The 20,789-nt window shown below is 42.9% G+C and overlaps 1 protein-coding gene across 2 annotated transcripts; it reads right to left on the reverse strand.

Moving 5' to 3' along the window:
- Window positions 1-282: 282 nt before the first annotated feature.
- Window positions 283-17,258, reverse strand: LOC129186761 (carbohydrate sulfotransferase 11-like). 2 transcript variants are annotated; one of them, XM_054785358.1, is made up of 3 exons: window positions 16,820-17,258; window positions 9,209-9,288; window positions 285-2,591 (listed from the first exon to the last, which is right to left on the reverse strand). In XM_054785358.1, exons 1-3 carry the CDS (start codon window positions 16,911-16,913, stop codon window positions 1,749-1,751), a joined length of 1,017 nt encoding a protein of 338 aa, XP_054641333.1. In that variant the 5' UTR covers window positions 16,914-17,258; the 3' UTR covers window positions 285-1,748. The 2 variants fall into 2 exon arrangements, with proteins under 2 accessions (XP_054641334.1, XP_054641333.1); XM_054785359.1 differs by lacking the exons at window positions 9,209-9,288; window positions 16,820-17,258 and adding an exon at window positions 7,378-9,173 and having other exon boundaries at window positions 283-2,591.
- Between the last annotated feature and the right edge of the window lie 3,531 nt (window positions 17,259-20,789).

The following is a 20,789-nucleotide window of genomic DNA, read 5'->3' on the forward strand; positions in this document are numbered from 1 at the left end:
AGGTACCCAAAGCACTTCACAGTCAAGTGAACCCATTGTTCATTTACTCCCTGGTGGTGGTAAACTACATCTGTAGCCACAGCTGCCCTGGGCTAGACTGACGGATACTTGGCTGCCAGTTCGCGCCTACGGCCTCTCTAACCACCACCAGCCATCCATTCACATTCAAACATCAGTGTGGGCAGCAGTGGGTGAAGTGTCTTGCCCGGGGACACAACAACAGTGGCTGGGTGGAGGGAGTGAGGAACAAAAGTGAGGACGACCTGCTCGACCTCCTGAGCCACTGCAGCCCAATTATATGCACTTTTTAGGTTTGCGTTTCAAATATTACATCCATGCATGACTGGATTTTTCCAACAACACGTAGAAGTGAGTTTGAATAAAAAAACAATGATTGATTTCCGAAATCCAATATTCACTCCAATAAATGATGTTGCTAGATCACGTTTATTTGAAAATTGTGACCAAAACTATCCCTCAGTCCAAAAAAGACAATAAATTAAGACAACAATCATAGTAAAACAATATTGTTCTACATTCTAAATAAAAAAAACAGGCACATATGCAAAGGTTTCTTTCTCCTGGGGTTAAAATAAGGCTGACAATCAAAAGGCACATATGAGACGTTCACTGCCCAGATGCAATTTGAATACTTTCATTGTGCTATTGGAACTTCTCCCCAGAAAAGCGATCACATTTGTTGTGCAAATTCATCTTTTGAATAGGAAAAAAAAGGAAAGACATAGATTTCAACTCAATAGATAAGTCTTTTCACACTTTCACAGACAATGACACACTGCTACACCGCTGACAGTGAAATACAAATGGCCAAGTTTCACCTTTTGTTCAACACTTCTCTGCGACTTCAAGGAAAACAGCACTTTTTGGGGATTTTTTTTCCCCATCATCCACAATCCTTATGTGGGACATGAACACACATCTTTCCTTTTTCTGTGCATTCCAAAGATATCAAAAAAGAGGCAGCTAATTAATGCACGTAATGGGACACACCTATTCCGCCTACAAAGCCTGCTATTAAAACACCTCCAACAAGGTTTTATGGTTTCATATCCACATATCCACGCTGTGAGCATGTAGTGTCAGGTACATTCATGATAACATGGAATACTTACAGTATTTTGCCCTATTTTGGTCATTTTTAAGCATTATTGGAACTTCCTTCCTGGGCGCATTGATTTCACAAAGCCGCATAGAAAGGAACGCTACACCTAGCGTTAACCTTTTCAAACTCAAAAACACAGCAGCGGCGGCTCCAATATGTAGCGTTGCTTTTCGGTAGTGGCCAGAGGCATTGTGAGGGCGGCGTTGGCGCGCTGCAGACAAGTGTGTGGCGAAGCTAGTCGCTAGCCGGCTAGTCGCTGGCTGGTGTGATGTGACAAGGTGTCACTACAGCACTAATGTAGTTATTTGGCGGAAACAATGTTAATAAGAGTAATAATGTCACGTTATATGTAAATGGGGTGTTGTTGCTGCTTTTTGGAGTTTTTTTTCAGAAAGCGAAACAGGTGCGTCCCATTACGTGCATTCTTAGCGGCATATTTTGACCAGTTTTTAAATCTTTCCAACACACAGAAAAGAGAAAGACGTGTGTTTTCCTCGACCTTCTTCAATGTGATGGTAGAAACAAGTGCATTGTACGTACCTTGATGTTTTTAGTGTTGTCAAAGGCCCTCACGTAGAGGAATGACTTCAGCTAAAGTCTGCAGGTGTGCAACACGTCTGCCTCATCAAAACTTGAGGTATGCTGGCACAGAATAGTTAAACAACAGGAAGTCCATGCGGAAGAGGTTGTACAGCTTCTTCTGATAGAAGGGGCTGATGTTGTGGAAGAACTGGGCTGCCATGTCTCCTGTAGTCCTGGTGCTTTTGGACGAGGCAGGGAAGCTGACCTGGTCCTCCACCCCGGCCAGCCGCAGCACGTAATTGGAGTCCTGCTCCAGTGTCTCATATTTACCCACCACGTCGTAGTGGATGAAGCAGGGGTGGCACAGCGAGTGCACGCGCTCCCAGTGCTCATTGAAGGGCTCCTCCAACTGGGTGGCCGGGTCCACGAGGTAATACACAAACTCCTCAAAGGAGACATCGTCGCCGTTCTCCAGAGCTTCCGGCTGGGGGTTGGGCCGATGCCGGCGGACTATCTTGGTGCCGTACCGTTTGTGGAAAGCTGTGTTGTAGCTTCGTGTGAATTTGTTGCGGTACGCGGACACCAGCCGCTCGAAGGGCTCACGTACGAACACAAACTTTAAGTAGGAGCGTAGCCGCTGGTTGATTTGGGAGGTGGAGTACTCGGACAATGTGCGGAGGTTTCCCGAGACGTGGGCCTCGTTTGCCGGTATCGCCATCGGGTCTCTCTGAGATCCAGAAGCACCGGTCAGGACCATGAGTACCCGCTTCCAGTTGGTGCAGGCCACTTTGGGCACATAGCAGTACAGCAGGCCGTGCTGGTCATCCACTATAACATGCTTCAGGTCCTCCTGGATGAGGACTCTACGTTTTCGGGTATAAGAGCGGCAGGCTTCTTCTAACAGCTCCCTTCTGCCCTGATGGATCGCCTGAACTGCTGACTCAGCCTACAAGAGAAAACAACTTTAGTTAAAAGCAGTAAACGCTCTTCTCATCTGGAAGTCCTGATGGGGGAAGCCCCCCCACTCCTGCCTTGCTGCATGCAAACACTACAATGCAATTCACACTGTAGTTCATGAAGTTCGGCTTGGCCTCCACATGGCACAAACCCTTATTTACTCCTTGCGTTTGCTCAGCGTGGCTCGCCATCTCATGCAGCGGTCAGGGCGCTGTGTGTGCTGCTCTGTACTTGCTGGCAGATATGGGAACATCCAGGATACGACGTCAACTTCACTCCAAAGACATTTGTGTGCTCAATGTGTACAACGCTCTCAGTCATGTGAGCACTGGGTGGGATTTTCGTACATTTCTCATGCTTGCTATTAGTTATTACAGGAGTTCTGACTCTAAAAAGGAAGGTATTGTATTCCAAATGATGGATTTGCAAAGTGCAGTGAAACCTTGGTTTTCATTAGTGCAGTCATCCCTCGGTTCCAATATCACTCCCTCACTACAACACGGTTTTTCAAATAAGAATTCATTAATACATGCTTGCTGTTTTGTGGTTGAATATGGCCTATTATTAGTCAAAAAATAGTGAAAGACAAGTTATATGGAGTATTGTGCCACGGCTGAGATCGAAAAAAAGGTTCTCCTCTCATTTCGTGTGGAAGTGGTAAGTATTTGGCTTCTTTGTCCTCCTTCCCCACTCCGTTTGAAACACTTTCTTAAGTTTAAAATAAATAAACTGGAGAGGCTGAACAGTTAGCTCGGTAACTTGCGGCTGCTAGCACCCGCTGTCTCTCGTGTCTCTGCAGTGATCCCGTAGCCTGAGCAATGTGATGAAACAATGAATAATAGGAGTGCAAAAGTGACCGTTGGGGTGCTATTTCACGTCTCCCTTTATTAGAGGTGAGGAGGTGAGGTGAGGGGGGGCCATACAGGATTTTTAAACCTACAGCGGGTTTTTTCCCTGCATATTGCACATAGCAAACAGAGCTACCCCGCTTCAGTCACTGATTAATTTGTGCAAGTGTTGCAACATTTATCTTGCTGAAATAGTAAAAGAAGCAATTTGTCGTGGACAGGGGATTGCTTTGAGCGTGTTCACCTTTTTACCTCCTCGCAAGGATCCTTAACTACCAACAGCTTGTGAGGACTTTGTGTAAGATGACAGGCCCGTTCCACCGGACTTCATTTATATTCTGAGCACAGGCTATAATTCTGTGGACTCGGGATCGAACACAACAACGGTTACTTATTGGATTCCTCAGTCGGGGAAAAAAAAGACAAGCAGAGAGAAGAATATAAATGTTTTAGGCGGGGGAAACTGCAACACAAATAAGTCACTGCTGGACGGCGGCCATGTTTCATTTTGATGGTGAGCTCTATACACAGAATATTATTTACAGACTTTTCTCAGTTTATCCATTCTCCCAGTTTTGAGACAAATTCTGTTTCCCATTAGGGCTGGGGGGTATTTCAAGCTTGAACAAAGGTTAATATCTTTTCTGACAAGATATAGGGTGAGGCAATCACAATTACTACTTTATTCAACTTTCAATTACATTTGATAGCCAGCAACACTGATAATAGAAAACAATTGAAAGACTCAAAAGAATCCACAAAGTCAAAACCCACAGAACGCGAGGTAAGGGACAGACAGACTGTCATGAAGTACTGTGTACTGTGTACTGTGTACTGTGTAGTGTGTACTAGGGATCGCCGATCGATAGGCCACTGATTAGTATCGGCTGATTTCTGTAAAAAGCACGTGATCGGCATATGCCGATAAATGCCTTTCAAAGCCGATCCCAAAAAAAAGATCGGCGTGTGGCGGTAAACCCTACATGTGTGCTGTGTTAGGTAGGGTTGCCAACACCCGTATTGAACCGACAAGGGACGCACTTTAGTCCCGTATTGCCACAACAATCAAAACTAGTCTTAGTTATTTTTTTACTTTTTCACTGCCAAAGACGTCTATTGACATCTTTTCAAAAAGTAACGTTGACTGTTGACGTATTTTGCTTTTTCAGGCGGGAGCTACAGATCAAAGTCTTATTCATCTTGGGTGTGAATTTCTGACTTGCAGGCAATGTATTTCTGTCCCAGTTGGGGCAACAGTTCTCTTTTCCTCCAACCGGCAGCGACAGATTGTCTATGAAGGAGACGGATTGTGGGTTTAGAGAGGAAAATGGCGAAACACGTGCAGAAATCGAGCGGAGACAAAAAATACATGCGGCTAACGCTGTCACAGAGCTCGTCTGGCGGTGGATCTGCCTTTAGGAGTGACGCCATCGCGAAAGTTGGAGGTGACATGGGTGATGTAGGCGACGTAGACACAAATGCAGTTGACAATGGCAGCCGAAGCAACAAGCTAGTGGTTAGTGTTGCTGAGCCATGTAGCGCGACACCGGTGCCTCACACCGGAAGCAGTTCAGAGTCAGGTGACTCAGAACCTTCCTCTGACGAGTGGGTGCCATCTGGATGGGTCAGCAGCAGGGCTTCATCCCCACACCCAGCAGACCCCACCGTCACTCTGCTTGAATTTGCTTCTCTGCAGAAAAAGCTTGTTTTCTCTGTTTTTAGGTCAAAATCAGGTGTTTTTGCTGAAACGACCCCATGTTCTACCGCCAATATCTAAAGATTTTTTTCTGATGAAAGAAGAGAGTCTAAAGAGAGTCTAAAGAGAGTCTTTCTTTAGTTTCAATGTTTATGTAGTCCTGAAACTCAATATTCTGTGGGTCTTGAAAGTTCAGCAAAAATGCCCAACAACTCTGGCAGTATGGAGCTCTCTGCTCCGAACATGGCTGGCAGTCAACGGGTTAACCAATGGGTTGATTACCTATTTGCCAGGGCCCTTGGAACTCTCTGATGGTTAATGAATAACCGATTGCTCTTAGTCAGTAAATATTGGAAGACGAGTCATATGTAGCATTCTGGTCACTAGGCGTCAGTAATGTTCCGTTCCGTTGATGAGACATGGCCTTGCATTAACTTCCGTAACTTGCACGGAGTCAGCCATTGATGCAAAGTCAGACATGACATAGCCGGAAAAAAGTTATTTGCCCATTCTGCGTGGAAGTGGTCCGTTTTTGACCTCTCACTTTGTCCTTCTTCCCCACTCCCTTTCAAACCCTTACTTAAGTTTACAATCAATAAAAGTGGAGAAGAGCTTGTTAGCTCGGTGGGTTGCTACGCTTAAAGCGGCGGCCGTCTGTCGTATCCCTGCAGAGATCCTGGAGCCTGTGTGCAAGAGTTGTGCAATGTGGTGTAAAGGTGACTACAGGAGTGTTATTTCATGTCTTCTCTAATAAGGGTAAAACTCATATTTAGAAAGTCATAAACAGGTTTTCTATGCTATAACAATGAAAATATTCCATTTTTAATATTGAATTCACTTATCATGGTCGGGTCTGGAACCACTTAACCGCGATAAACGAGGGACGACTGTACATACTAAAAGGTCCAAGATCTGCCAGGCGAGCCTTTTGTGATACCTGCCGGATTGGTGCAAATAAGTTGAATGGCAACGGCAGTAAAGAGAAAGAACTGAAATCATGCCATCAAATTTAATGTCCAAATGAAAACAGTAAGACAGCAATCATTTTTAGTGAAACGCCCGTCTAGTAGCTAGTTTTTTTTCCCAAGTGAAATGCAGGCAAAGCTTCTGAGCTCTTCATTGCCTGCAGCTTGATGCTGCCAAGACAAACACATCAATAAATGTCACTGGAGGTATTCAACGAAGAGGACCGCTCGAAACTAAATTCTAAAAGTATTGGACTGGCATGAAAAACACGTCAGCAAGATTATGGGAGATTTGTTTACCAGCCAGGATGTTAATCCAGTGAGGAGAAACTGAGATGAGCTTTCAGAAGCAGACATTTCTACAGACACTGTACCTCCACACTCATACTCACATGTGAGAACCAACAGGTCGCACACCTTTGCATGACTCACCTTGACACGGAAGAAAAAACTGCCCAACGGTTCAACCGAGAGTTCTGATGTTGAAGCAGTATTCCTAATTAGCATTTTGAAATGGGCAAGTACATCATTTTGAACACGTCCAAGTAGGAGGTTACTCAGGAGGGAGCGGCACAAACAACAGCTGTCGTTCCACATGCCAAAGGTTATCGTCTAGAAACAAGAAGCCACACCTAATTTAGAAAATAATGAAGATCATACTTTCCCACTCGCTCAGAAACTGATCTGAGACTTGAGGAAAAAAAGGTTGGGTTTAGACGCTTTAAGTACTTAACACAGCAGTGGCGAGACAACCAATGTAGTACGGCAGACTTAGGTCCTGTCCACACCAATGTGGATATTTTAAAACCGCATAGTTTGCATATTGTAGCTCTACTTAAAACCTCTTTAAGATCCAAATGCGAAAATGAAAATTGTAGCAATTTTTCAGCTGGTTTAACATTTTGATCATTACAATGATGCATTAGGTGCAAATTTTTCTACGTGTTTCGGCCTCTCATCGAACATGCATGCGGAGGTTTTTGTCCTTAAAAACGGAGCTTTTGTAAAACTTTGGCCAGGGTGAAGATTTTTCAAAACCCAGACTTCCGCGTATTCGTGTGGATGAGGTGTTGGCTCGTTGCTGACAGCTGACGTAACAATTATGTGCTGTTATTTCCACATAATGTGTGCAGTGGCAAATATAACATTATGCATCATGAGCGCGCACCATTTTGCACTCTTTTGTTTATATTTGCAGACCAAACGCCTCAGTAAGCGTTAACTGTTTTTCCCAGTTGAGAAAGCTGTCTGTGTTCATGCTCTCACCTTGTTCATTCTGTTTAAAACCGAAATGTTCCCACAAAGTGACTGTCGGCTGTGGCATTCGCCTCAGAAACCATCGCTTCTGTGCCGTCTTCGTGTTAGCGTATGCTGCCTCACGAAGCTAACTGCTAAACCCTCCGCACTCCACTTACAAGTAGCTCCGCCTCCAGACAGAGGCTGACTGAGATGAGGTCCCACTCTCTCCGTTCTTTCCACTATGGAACCAATGCACACAGACCGATGCAGAGTGAAGCCTCTTGTCATCCAGCCTGTGTGGCTCAGAGACGAGCAGATGCAACACACGCATACACGCACACGTCCATTTATCCAGGGCGTTTTAATCATCGACCTATCATTCGGTAAGAATTAGGGAAGATTCCCTAAGAGTCACTTTGTATTTATGACATCTATTGGGACATTGAGTAACTGGAGCCACTGAGCACTGGATGTTCTGGGTGGGAAATGCTTCCAATACGAGGAAGAAAGCCAAATGTCCCTGAAGAGCAGCTTGTTCTCGAGCAAACGCCTTAGAGTAAACAGCAGGACTGACATTGGCAGCACAGCACGCTGAATAGAGACAATTCTCGAGGGGGGGAAAAAAAGGACAATCAGATATTTCATGGTGACAAGAATTGAACATTACTTCAAAGTGTAACATAAGTTTAAGTGCAACAATGCATGAGGTCGAGAATGTGGTGCGATTCAATGAATCATTCAAGGCAGCACTTTAATTACAGGAAAATGATGCCTTATTAGTCATCGATGACAAGAAATGATCTTTAGGATTGTTGTTTAGGTTTTTCAGGGCTGTGAGTTCAGCCAAAACCCCATCAGGTATCAGCTTGGTTGTTTCCACAGCCAGAACAAGATCCAATTCTGCCTGGACTCGGACTCAAAAACAGTGTGCTCAAATTGCCGTGTTCAGCAAGATATGGGTACGGAACGTCATTTGCTTTGACAATCACGGCGTTGTGATTAACCCCTTAATATTAGAATAATTTGTAAATAACTAGATCGAATTCTGTGAAAATGGTCTTCCATTTTGGATACATGGGCCATTGTTTTCTTAAAAAAATAATATGCAGATAGAAATCCCACAGTTTTTGCATGTTTATGTTGTTTGTTGTGAGCGGCAACCTGTCCCACTTTGTTTGAGAGCCCTTGAATGCACCATCTAACTTTCCTCCATAGTAGTAGTATAGCTAGTCTGCTGCACTGAGTGCTCATGTGCATATTTGTTCACCACAACACATACTGGTGGATGGTGGGTCTGCATTCATTCCGTGCTTTTAATTTGATGTTTTACACAATACATAGTAAATAAGATAAATGAGATGGCTATAATGTGCTGATGTGTCGACTGGCTAGCGCGCTATTTACAACCACTCTCGTCTTGAGTCATGGTAAAGTACGGAGTATGTGCGACCATCCTTTGGCCGGCAGTCCAGGCTCTGGTGTTGTGTAAGAGAGACGCACTGTCAACCGGTTGCTCGTCTTGTGATACTCTACAATCGATTATCTGAGGATATATGGCTGACTGCTATTGATCCAGGAGGCTGCCACTGTATCTCTTGCTTGTCAAGCCAGATATCTGGTTGCATCGGTTCATTGTGATATCAGTGGATATCTGTTGAATCTCAGCGACATAAGCTTTCCACTGACGTGTAACTTGCCTACGTACACAAAAAGGGAGCACAGTGATACCCCGGCTATGTCATGGTGATAGTAGACGGTGGGCCGTCGTACCGGCACGGGGTTAAACACCATATTAGGCATGCTGGTGGAAATACACAATGAGATGACATGGAGGATTAGAATGGTGGATGACACTGACCTGGTCACCATCATGAAGTGTCTGCAGAGGACTCCTCCTGGGCTTCTGCCCAATGCTTCCCTCGCCAGTTTGCTCCGAGGCTGAGGAAACATAAGTAGCAGTCATTCAAAACCTGATGGAAGGGATTTCGATCCAAGTGTAAAGATGGAAAATGTGTTTAGTTAAAGCATCGGTTCAGGTCCGTCTGGGGAAAATGCGTATCATAAGTGCATGACATGGTTTTTTTGGAACACCAGAAGCCGATGGATGCAACCCAAACATGTCAAGCGGAAATCCTACTGAGATGAATCCAGGCTGACTAGACACTTACCTCCAAGTCAAGTCTGTACATCATGGGATCTGAAGTACGCAGTATATCAAAATATTCAAAACAGTACGATTTGCCGCAATAAAACTGCCTAAATGTACTCCATGTATTTGATGTCACTGTTGGAAAGGTGCGCAAAAAGATGTCGTCAGCTTTGAGGTGCAGCTCGTGGTGAGTTTATTCCCTCTCCATCTGACGTTAGCATCGTGTGTGCATTTAGACTGACTGACTTCTGGGATTTTCAAGGTTCAAGATTTTGGCTCACTTCTGGATTGCCGAACATGAGCTTGAAGTACCTTCGCCAAAAATGCAAACAATTTGACCCCTCGCCCCAGTGCCGGCAACCCATACTAGGCCACCAGTCCGCCTCAAACTGTTGCTAACAACACTGAGCTATGAGTCGAATGAGTTACGATGTGATAATGTCAAAGTTCTTACCGTATATTGAATATTGTTGGAACGTATATAAAAAATAATTACTGTAGATCTCCAAGAGAAAAACGCACACATGCCCGAACATGCGTTGCAAGTGCACAAGAAATGCCACCTGCTCCCGGGCAAGGAAACATCTGGAAAGACAGCTTCAAGATAAAAGAAAATAGCAAAAGCAATGTCCATCTGTGTAATGTTAAATATTAATATTAAACTGGAATTTGAAGAGGGCTTCAAACAAATATGAAGCATCTCTGAGTGAAGATGATGCCCGTGTTTAAAAGAGAGCAGCTACTGTCATTTCCCTTCCTGCCTGATCAAAATGCAAAAGAAAGATCACACAGATGGCCCGGATTACAACAACAAAAAAAAAGACTCCTGGCAGCTTGAAGCAATTTTGTGACCAATTATTTTCAAATTAAAAGGATTCTTGAAGATAGCCTACTTATGTGAATCCATTTCAGACAGATAATCCTGCAAAAAAAAAAAAATGTTGCCTCGGGAGCTTCTTCCTGAAGGACAAGATTCAGTCCAGTTGTCGCAGGCTGCAGGGCAACCTTCTCTTTTCAAGTCCAAGACATCTGTTTCGACCTGCATGCTTCATTTACATGCCGACCAGCTCATGTAACAGGCCAATGATTATACACGACCTGCTTTCATGGTACATTCATGCAGTGCTTCTGCTCCAGACCGCTTTATATGACTTCAACTTGGCATTTTAAGAGAGGCCACACAATAGACCTACAGGGTTTATTGACTATAGCGGAGGAACAATATAGACCCATGTTGCTATGATATCATACAAGGGCATTGCTGCTTCCCTGCCACCTGTTACAGATGTGCTTGGAGCTTTAAGTTTGTTCCAATCATTTCTGAGTCTCTTTCGAAACCCAGCACTTAAGTACACAGCAGGGTTGTGACAGCTGGCCTAGAAAATGTTTGGGTAAGAACTTGTTATGAGCTTTTGATACCGCAGTGGTTCTTTTTCCACACTACGGTGAGATGGGGCCAGCTCATGGTGCCAAGCAGCTTGACACAGTGGTGGTAAAACCAACGAGATCCCAACTGGATCGCAGGAGGAATATTCACGCCTGCGCGAAAACGCTTAACACCCCTCAAAATGCTGTCGTACACATGCCGGCCTGTGTGCTGCGCTATAAATCCTACCACAGAAGAAACTCCCAAGTAGACGAAGAGAAAATAGCATTTGCGGTTAGGGATGGTCTGATGCTTGGTATCGGTCAGATATCGGTCCGATCCGGTGGAAAGGCCCAACCAAAATGCTAATTTTAGGTCAGTGCACGGGATAGGAGAGACTTTCACCTTGTTGTTTTGTTCCCGCTAAATTTGGTCTCTACTTGCGAGGTCAGCAAACATCAACGTAGACTCCAGCTGGGTTCCGTTTCAGAGCCTTTTCCGAACACACAGAAATGAAGCACGCATGTTGATCACACAAATGATGTCTCTCTAACATTCAACATCAACGAAATGCATTCAAACAAGCGCTAGCTCGATGCTAGTTCACATTGGACACCCCATACACGCGCAAGCGATTAGCGTTAGCGACTTACATGCCGATTTTGAATAAGTCCAAATATGACAACTAGACATTTAAATATACATTCCACTCAAGCAGATGATGCATAATCAGTAGGGCTGCAAAATGATTCCAAATTTTAATCCAATTAATCATGGTTCTCCACTTAATTAATCATGATTAATCACCATGTCAACTATGTGTGAAATATGCCCATTTTTACTGCATTTTAAGAACAAAAAGATAAATGATGAAAAAGATACATCACAGGTCACAATTGCATATACATTTGTACATATCGACAGCTCCAAATGAGCCAAAAATGTAACTCGAGCTAAAAGAAAGCACACACGTCTGAAAATGATTTGCCCAACACCAGGAGACTTTCTTCTTGTAATATTACAAACATGATTTTCCAAAAATTTCTTTTTTCTTTAATATTTCAACTCTGTGCTACTAAAATGATGTTTTTTTTCCAATATATAATAATATTTTTTTACTGATGTATTGAAATGTTTTTCTCTTACTATTTTAACTTTTAATCAAATTTTTTTTTTTCCATTTTTGCTTTTTATTTTTCTTGTTAAATGTTAAATGTTTCTTGTTAAAAGCATCTTCAAACTGTGCGGCGGGCCGCACTTTGGACACTCCTGTTTTAGAATAAGTTGAAGCTACATGGAAGCTGATTAAACGACTGCTGTCCGCAGTGCAATTTGCATTTTTCCAATGTTGGGGTGCGGAATGCTTTCCCCAAACGCCACAGCATGTATGCCACAGGGAGCATTGGAAGGAAGGAAGGAATATTCCTATTGGTTTAACCCTGGCTAGACCCAAACCTGCAAAGCCCTTTCCTCTGCATTCCTCCTGGCCTGTTCAGAAGGAGCAGAAATGCAAAAATACAGAGAAGCTGATGTGTGTTCGTCCTGTTTCGGTCATAAACGGACCTCTGTGTTTACGTCCCACTGCGAAAAGAGGGTCGCCCGCCCCAACCCCTCCTTTGGCCTTTCCTGCCAAAGAGCTTAACTGAGAGACACACTGTACAAGGGAAAGCGTGATCCTTTTAGCTCACAAATGTGTGTTTAAAGGGTGTTAGTGCAAAGGCAGGGCATGTGGGTGGTGTACTGTCTGTTTATTGACTCTTCAGAGAACGTATACACGACCAGATGGAAGGTGACAGTCCAATTTGCATTTGGAATGTCATCTTTTACTTAAATGATAAATTTGGGTTTTTTTGGGACAAACCAAGTGGGTGTGTGTAGAAAGAAATGTCATTATTTTCAGCTTTCCCTGCCAATTCCACAAAAAAAGACCCGAAGAAAACGCGCTCAATGCACTGCAGGTGTTCCAACGGCGCTGAAGTGCTGAGCAGTTCATTTTTACAACGTCCATGGCCTCCAGTCGAGGAGGCGTGATGAGGGAGAGCCCCACGTGCAGCTGACCCCGAGTCCAAACGACTTTCTCAGGAGCTTTCTCAGCCATCCGTGTCTGTCAAGGGTACGCCACACATATACGCTCACGTTCCCGCTTTTATAAGGGGGGGAAGATACAACAGACAGGAACCCGACAATGCCGCAGAGCAGGTGTGTCCGATGTGCGGCCCAGGGGCCATTTTCGGCCCACAGCTTGTTTTTTATTGTAAAATGAAAATGAATTGGTTGTTAATGACATAATAGAGCACAACAGTACTACAGTAGAACTGATAACCTTTACTAGGCGACACGGTAATTATTATTCTATTTATTTTTATCTATGGATTTATTTATTATAATAAAAAATAAGAAGCAATAAGTCAATAAATGAGACTGTAAATAAAGGCAGTTGCGAGTGCCAGCGACTTGATAACGAAAGAGAGAAACACTCTTGAATTTGTTTTGGTTGGGACGTATGGGAAGCCCGCATCAGCGATGAGTTCCATGCATTCGTCATTGATAATGATTTCACATTGTTTACTGCGTGTACAACTACAATTATTCTTGATAAAATGTGTTTTTTGTTCATGTTTTTTGGGTGTCTGGAACAGATTCATTGGATTTACATTATTTCGTCAAACCTTGTGGGACGAATGAATAACGAAAACTGAGGTGCCACTGGTTTATTAATGGTGGTTGACGGATTTTACGTATTTTACTTGTTTAAACTGCTAGTTAAAATATTACCAGTAGAGTTAATGGAGGGTTTTTTTTCAACACTCTGGAATTGTACTTGAATTATTTCCTATGAGGCAAAACAGTTTTGAATGGACTGTGTTCGACCTTAGAGGTTCCACTGTATCAGCAAGCTTCATGATTTTACACAGTGATCCCTTATTTATCGCAGTTAACTGGTTACAGACCCAATCGTGATAAGTGAATTTCTGCGAAGTAGGATTCCTTCTTTATAAATGGAATATTTTCCTAGTTAGAACATAGAAAACCTGTTTATGACGTTCCAAATACAAGTTTTAACATTGTTAGAGCCCTCTAGACCTGAAATAACACTCCTATAGTCACAGTTACACTCCTATGACCCAATGTGGGAGATAGAATCAGAGGAAATACGACATAAATACAACTTGTGCTTGTGTGTGTTGCTATAAATGTGTTCCAGACGTGTGGACAGGAAGTGATGGCGAGGGTTCAGAGTTGAGTTTCAGCTGGATTAAGGCCGCAACAGGAGCTTGTGCTATGATGAATATTATGTTATTATTGTGCCTGTTAGAAGATCATTCAAACATGCAATAAAAGCCTGCTGTTCCGGCGATCAAGTCTGGACAGTATAGAAAACGGCATATCACAATTTCAATGCGTCCTCTTAATGCCTTATATTTGTATTTTAGTAGTTTTGTTTGACTAATAGGCCGTATTCAACCACGAAACAGTGTGATTTATTCATGAATATAGTTTTGAAAAACTTTGATAAAGTGAAGCCTCGAAATTCAAACCGCGAAGTGGCGAGGGACGACTGTACCTCAGTTGTTGCTGGATCCCCTCCTAGTCCGACTGACCTAGTTGTTTTATTTTGACAATAGCTTTGTCTTTAAAGGGGTAGGATTCGCAGGCTAAGTCACAATTCTTGCACACCGAGCTTAAAACCCGTTACTAACAATGATGGGAAGCTGATGTTCACGTGTTTTTCAGTAGTAGCAAACCGATCACCGCCACGCTCGATGGGTTGCGTGCTAACGGTTATCAGAAAACAGTAGAGAGGAACTGGATATCGTTTATCATTGCATCAACATTGGAGACTCCGGTGTCGAACTGTGCTTTGTTCACCAAACAGAGGAGCAGTGACCGCAAGGATGCCTCCCGGACGCCTCCCTGGGGAGGTGTTCAGGGCATGGCCGACCGACAAGAGGCCTCGGGGAAGACCCAGGACATGTAGGAAAGACTGTGTCTCTCAACTGGCCTGGGAATGTCTCAGGATCCGCCGGGAGGCGACCCGACCTCGGATAAGTGGGAGAAGATGGACGGAAGGATGGAGTCTTGGTTGTTCTCCATTCCACGTCACTTCTCATCGAGCGGCAGCACTTCTCTAGCCTCTGAACTTGTGCGATGTTGACTTTTGGAACAAGATAAAAATCACACATTAAAGTTCAATGCAAGAGTTTCCAATCACCACAAAAACGTTCTTCAAACGTATAACAGCTCATTCCTTGGTGAGTCTGACAGCACGGAATGCTCTAATAACTCGACACATAACGCTTAGCCCGTGTTACGCATCACACGCCTCCACGGCAACGCACCTCCTCCTGCCATCACCCAGCATGGGACATATAACATTTTGTTTGGCACATGATATCGCAAGGTATGTCTGAATGAGGCCATTGTGTGTGGCCGAGAGGACTTGGAAAAGATTGACTTTGGGCCAACAACACCGGGACTTGCCAGCTGCAGCTTCTTCTGGCGCTTTGCCCACCTTCATCATCCAAGAACACGTCAGCAAATGAAATTATTCCTCAGCTCACGAGCTATCCCCTTTTGCTGCTGAAACAGGAAATGATCACCACATGGTAGAACTTTTTAGATCTCCCCTTTGTGGACCAAATAGGGAAGCAAGATTCTGCAAAAAATGTCAATCGGGATTTTCTTGTTGATAAGTCAGTCAATCGCAGTTTTTTAAAAATGATTCTCATTCTTATTATGAGACTTCTGGTTGTTTGTGCCATTCTTCCTGGGAGGTCCCAGATGAACAGTTGATGGGGGGGATTTATTTAATAAAAATGAATGAAAAGACAAAATAATCCATCAAGTAAAAAAACAAAAAACAAAAATATATTCATGCACGTCAAAAGTCAGACAAAGTTAACGCAATCGTGTCTCGCATGAGTTGATAGATGATGGCCAGCGCACCTCACCAGCCGGGGCAGCAGGGCCAACTCGCCCTGGCCGGCGAGGCTCGCTGGAGGGCGGGGGAGTGTCGGCCACCACGCTAACGACGGCCTCGTTTGGTTGTAATGCAGCTTGTTAATAAAAGACATGTTATGCATTGTCCACATGCGGATATTAGATCGCCAACGTGAATTGAGATCTCCATTTTTTTTGACTGCGCAGGGCGTCACGTTTAAAACAACCAAACAACCGCAGCATTCGGTTGTTTGCCCTTCGCAACTCTTTAACAGAACTTTCTTCCCGAAGGAGATACTGCACGTTTGATTATTGGGACACACTGAGTTATATACTGCGTTAAAGTCAGCGAGCTAAACACAACACAAACCTAACAGTTCAGATTAACGAGTCCAAACAGTCACGATTGATGTTAAAGACGAGTGACATGACAGCCCGTCCATCCATCCATTTATCTGCGCTCGTCATCCCAGTTCACATTTGTCAATCCATCCGTTGATAGTTAATCACTTCATCTATTGAAAGTCTCAGGAAAGCTGGACCTGCTAATGGGACGGGTCGCCAGTCAATCACAGGGCGCAAGGAGACAGACGACGATTCACACATTCATCCACACCTGCAGTCATTGACTAAAAAAGGGCAGGAATGAATCCAACGCTGAAAGAACAAAAGTCAGCCGTGCGTACCACTACACTATCCGTGGCCCCATCCAGGAACATCACGCTTACGCTTGCACACTTCCACGTGTCCGAAAAGGAGCAGGAAGAAGCAGAACTTATTTAAAGCCTAACCCCTCCTCCGTGTCTATTACTGATAATTCACCATGACTTTATGGATACCATTAAATATGAAACATTATGAATAAGATTAATTGGACACTGAAATATATGAGCATGTCTTGACCTACGCTGCAGTGGTTTAACAGTAAAAAAGAAGAAAAAGTGAATGGAATAAATATAGAATATATCGCATGGAGAAAGACGGGTCGATAACGTCAATCTGTTGTTGCTCACCTGGCTTCATGTTGCTGTGGAAGTACAAGATGACCATCACGAAGCATCCAAGACTTAAAGCAAAAACCATCCGAAAGATTTTGGGTTTCCTCATCTTGAGTCTTCGGGTTCGGGGAGGCCGAGTGGGCGAGACGACTAAGCCGTTTTTGTTCTACTTTATCACGGGTAGCAGCATCGATCCGTCTCGCTGACCTCTGCTGCTCTTTAGCGTCCAGCACATCCTCGCATGTCCGACGAGGAGGACGCGACGTCGGCGGCAAGAAGCTCCTCTACCGAGGCTCGACCGAGTGAAGGGTTTTACTGTCCACACGCGTGCTCATGAGGGTCCAGGCAGTTTGTTAAAGGGGGCTTTAGAAGCGTGGTAGTGGCTTCTTTCCAAACGCTCGTTGCCCGGTTAACCCTTCCCTCTCTTCCCCCCAGAACTGCCGCTGCTTGGTCTGGGAGGGGGGTCGATCCATATATCGATAGATTGGATACCAAGGGTAGTGTAAGTGTCGGATCGATTTTTTTAAATTCGTTTCACAAATAGCTGTGCTTTGGTTGTGTTGTTCATACTGTTACATTTTTGATATTCATTCATTCATTCAGAGCTGACTTCCGTTTCCTGTTTCCGTTTATTAGCAAGCTAATAGGATGCTAGCAAGTACGACATTAGGGCCACATTGAAAAAAATTGGAGATTTTGAGAATAAAGTCGTAAATTTGCGAATAAAAGTAAATTTCCACCCCGCTTGTCGCCCGAAGTCAGCTGGGATAGGCTCCAGCATGCCCCCGCGACCATAATGAGGAAGAAGCGGTATAGAAAATGGATGGAGGGATGGAAGTAAATTTCCGTGAAAAAAGCTTATAATGTTACGAGAAAGTCGTATGAGAAAAAAGTTGTTAATTTACGAGAAAAAAGTTGTAAATTTACAGGAATAAATTTATTGATTTATCAGAAAAAAAAGTCATACATTTACGAGAAACAAATTGTAAATTTACAAGAATAAAGTCGTAAAATTATGGGGAAAAAAAGTCGTACATTTACAAGAAAAAAATGGTAATATTATGACAATAAAGTCATAAATTTGTGAGAATGTCATAAATTTCCAAGAAAAAAAAGTCATATTACCTTTGCCCCAGCCAAAGGTCACATAAGTCCACCTCTTTTCAAAGCTGTTTCTGGCAATGCCTTTTTAGTATTAAAATGTGAGATTTGGAGAATAAAGTCGTAAACTGATGAGAAAGACCTGGTAACTTTATGTTACAGCTATGAAAAGGATGAGAAGGGCTAGCCATGCTAATGGTTTGTGCTTGTCCCGATGTTTTCTGCTGCCACGTTATAAATAAAAGCTGGCCTGAAGCAAGAGGAAAGTTTCCTTCCTTCCTGAAGAGCTATGCTCTATTTTCCCTCTGGCACGTATGACGCTTAATATTTAAGAACAAGTAAAGTCGTAATAATAAATTCGTAATTTACGACTTTATTCCACAACTTTTTTCTTTTACTACTTTTTTCTCCTTAATTTATGACTTTATTCTCGTAAATGTACGACTTTCTTTTCTCAAAATCTCAGATTTTTTTTTTCCAGTGTGGCGTTACTAATCATAAAAATAATAACAATACTAAACAAGGATGCTTTGTCATTAAAAAAAACAAACATTTAGAACACAGTTGGACTCACACAGCGTATGAATAACGTGACCAGACACGCACCGTGTTGGACTTTAACCAAGGCAACATTTTCATTTTTGGAACTGAAAAACACACTAGAGACGAGGTCAACAACCGGACAACCAATTAAAGGCTAAATCCTTTCTTCCCCCCTTGCCCTTTTTTTCCTGTGAGGACGGACTGAAAAGAGCCCTCCACAGATTTCGGCATGTTGGACTATTTTGGACTACTTTTCCCAACCACAGTTCTCCACCATAATTACAGATCTGTTTGCTGACGCCACTGGCTTCAATACCGTCTGCTGTGACGGACTTAGTCGTTGAAAAAGCAAGTGCCGGTAATCGCCAACAAGTCAAGATAATTGTCTCTAACATGGGGAAGAAAAAGGGCTTTTGCTGACGCAATTGCAGAAGAGGACGTAGAAGACAGCCAGGAACCAGCGACCCTGCAGTGATCCCTGAGCTTGCACAATGTGGTGCAAACAAAGAATAATAGGAGTGGAAAGGTGACTATAGGGGTGTTATTTCACGTCTACAGGGCTCTAATGATGTTGAAAACCGTATTTAGAAAGTCATAAACAGGTTTTCTATGCTCTATATTTCATTTTTTCATGTTGACTCCTACTTTGCGGTCTGCAACCAATTACCTGCGATAACTGACGAGTTCACGATAGAAATGACTTCCAAACCGTGCAATTCACTTAAAATTTAAACTGTATTCCTACTTTACCACTTGTACTCAATTTTAATCTTATTTTTCGACATTTTTGAAAATGATTTTTCTTGACATTGCACAACCTACAGTATAGAGCCTCATTTGCTTCTTGGCATTTTTTATATCAACACCTCCCTTTCTTTTCACACAGGAAGTGAAGGACCAAATGTAAACAAACGTAAATAAGCCCCGCTTCCTCCTGCTTCTCTTCAGACACACTAAATTGTGCAAATCTATCCAATTTATCTCATAATTATGACTTTATCTCATAATTTCAACTTCTTATCTCATATGTATGACTTTTAATGTCATAATTTCGACCTTTAATCTCATAATTTGGACTTTGTATCATAATTATGACCTTTTATAGTTTATGATTTTTTTTATCTCATAATTATGACTTTCCTAGCTCATAATCATGACTTTTTATGTTTCCTGATTTTTGATTTCAGAATTACTATATAATTACTATGACTTTCTTATCTCAGAATTTCGAGTTTTTGTTTCATAATTTCAACTTTTCATATCATGATTATGACTTACCTTTGGGATATATTATTTTCTTTCTGTAGCGGAAACGTGTTTCCATAGTATCAGTCGTGACTTGGTATCGAATCAATACCAAAATGCGCAGTATCGCCCCACCCCCCACGACTAGGTTGCCTCACAGTAGAGGGGGGCGGTGTTGAGCCTTTCACAAATAAAAGGGTCATCGGAGCTCCACGAAGCCCTTTGGTGCGATAAAACGGTTACCGTAAATTCATAACCATTTTCCGATTTAGAGAGGATAGGCTCGATCGTTTAAATGTTACATTTAAGAACAAGTGGGCGACCGGAGCATATAATATTGGAAATGCCTGATATTTAAAAAACGAAATTGGTCTTGCTGCGGGAGTTTACGCTTCGTGCACACTACAGTGTATTCTTTAAAAATCACTGTGTCATATAATGACAGTGTTTATCTTGTACAGGTTCCATATTAAATCCATTGTCAGCTCTTATTTTGTAAATGACGTTGAATGTGTAAAATTATCTTCCGGTTCCGCCGCCTTATCGTTGGGAGCTGTAGTGTGAAGTGAAACGTCTGTTTTTAGTTGTACATTTTCGGATTTGTACGATATTGTATATTGTATTTGCATTGTAACCTTTGGACCGAGTCATTTCACTCCTAAATTCATAAATTCAGATAAAAAAGAAAGAAAACGCGTCAAGTACAGCACCTTACGTAGCCTACTGTACAGTAATGTAAACATGCTACCCATAACATGAAAAAGGAGGTTGTTCTGGAACCTGTGTGATAAAAAAATAAAATTTTGACAATATTGACATGTATGTGTACTTTCTCTGTAGATGTAACAATCACAATAGTTTAATCGTGTGTGAACCCAAAGGTTGTGTCCGTCTGTAGTAACACTACATGAAGATGCCGTGCTGCCCTCTAGAGGCCAAGTCAGAAACGGACTTGCACGAGAGGCTGTCGACGTGACGTCATCGAGAAACACCGCCACGGATTTCGGTCATGTTGAGGCCGGAGTGTGTGCAGAAGAGTGTGTGTGTTTCCCTTGTATTTTCCAGACATTTCCATTATGCTTACGAAAAAAAACAG

Source organism: Dunckerocampus dactyliophorus, chromosome 8, assembly GCF_027744805.1.
Source record: "Dunckerocampus dactyliophorus isolate RoL2022-P2 chromosome 8, RoL_Ddac_1.1, whole genome shotgun sequence".
Classification (NCBI taxonomy): domain Eukaryota; kingdom Metazoa; phylum Chordata; class Actinopteri; order Syngnathiformes; family Syngnathidae; genus Dunckerocampus; species Dunckerocampus dactyliophorus.

Excerpts from the sequence above, each read along its gene's own strand:
- LOC129186761 (XM_054785358.1), bottom strand. The coding sequence starts at position 16,913 with ATGAGGAAACCCAAAATCTTTCGGATGGTTTTTGCTTTAAGTCTTGGA. Across the intron at positions 9,289-16,819 it reads CCACAGCAACATGAAGCCAG|CCTCGGAGCAAACTGGCGAG; the intron begins GTGAGCAACAAC and ends ATGTTTCCTCAG. Across the intron at positions 2,592-9,208 it reads CACTTCATGATGGTGACCAG|GCTGAGTCAGCAGTTCAGGC; the intron begins GTCAGTGTCATC and ends TTTCTCTTGTAG.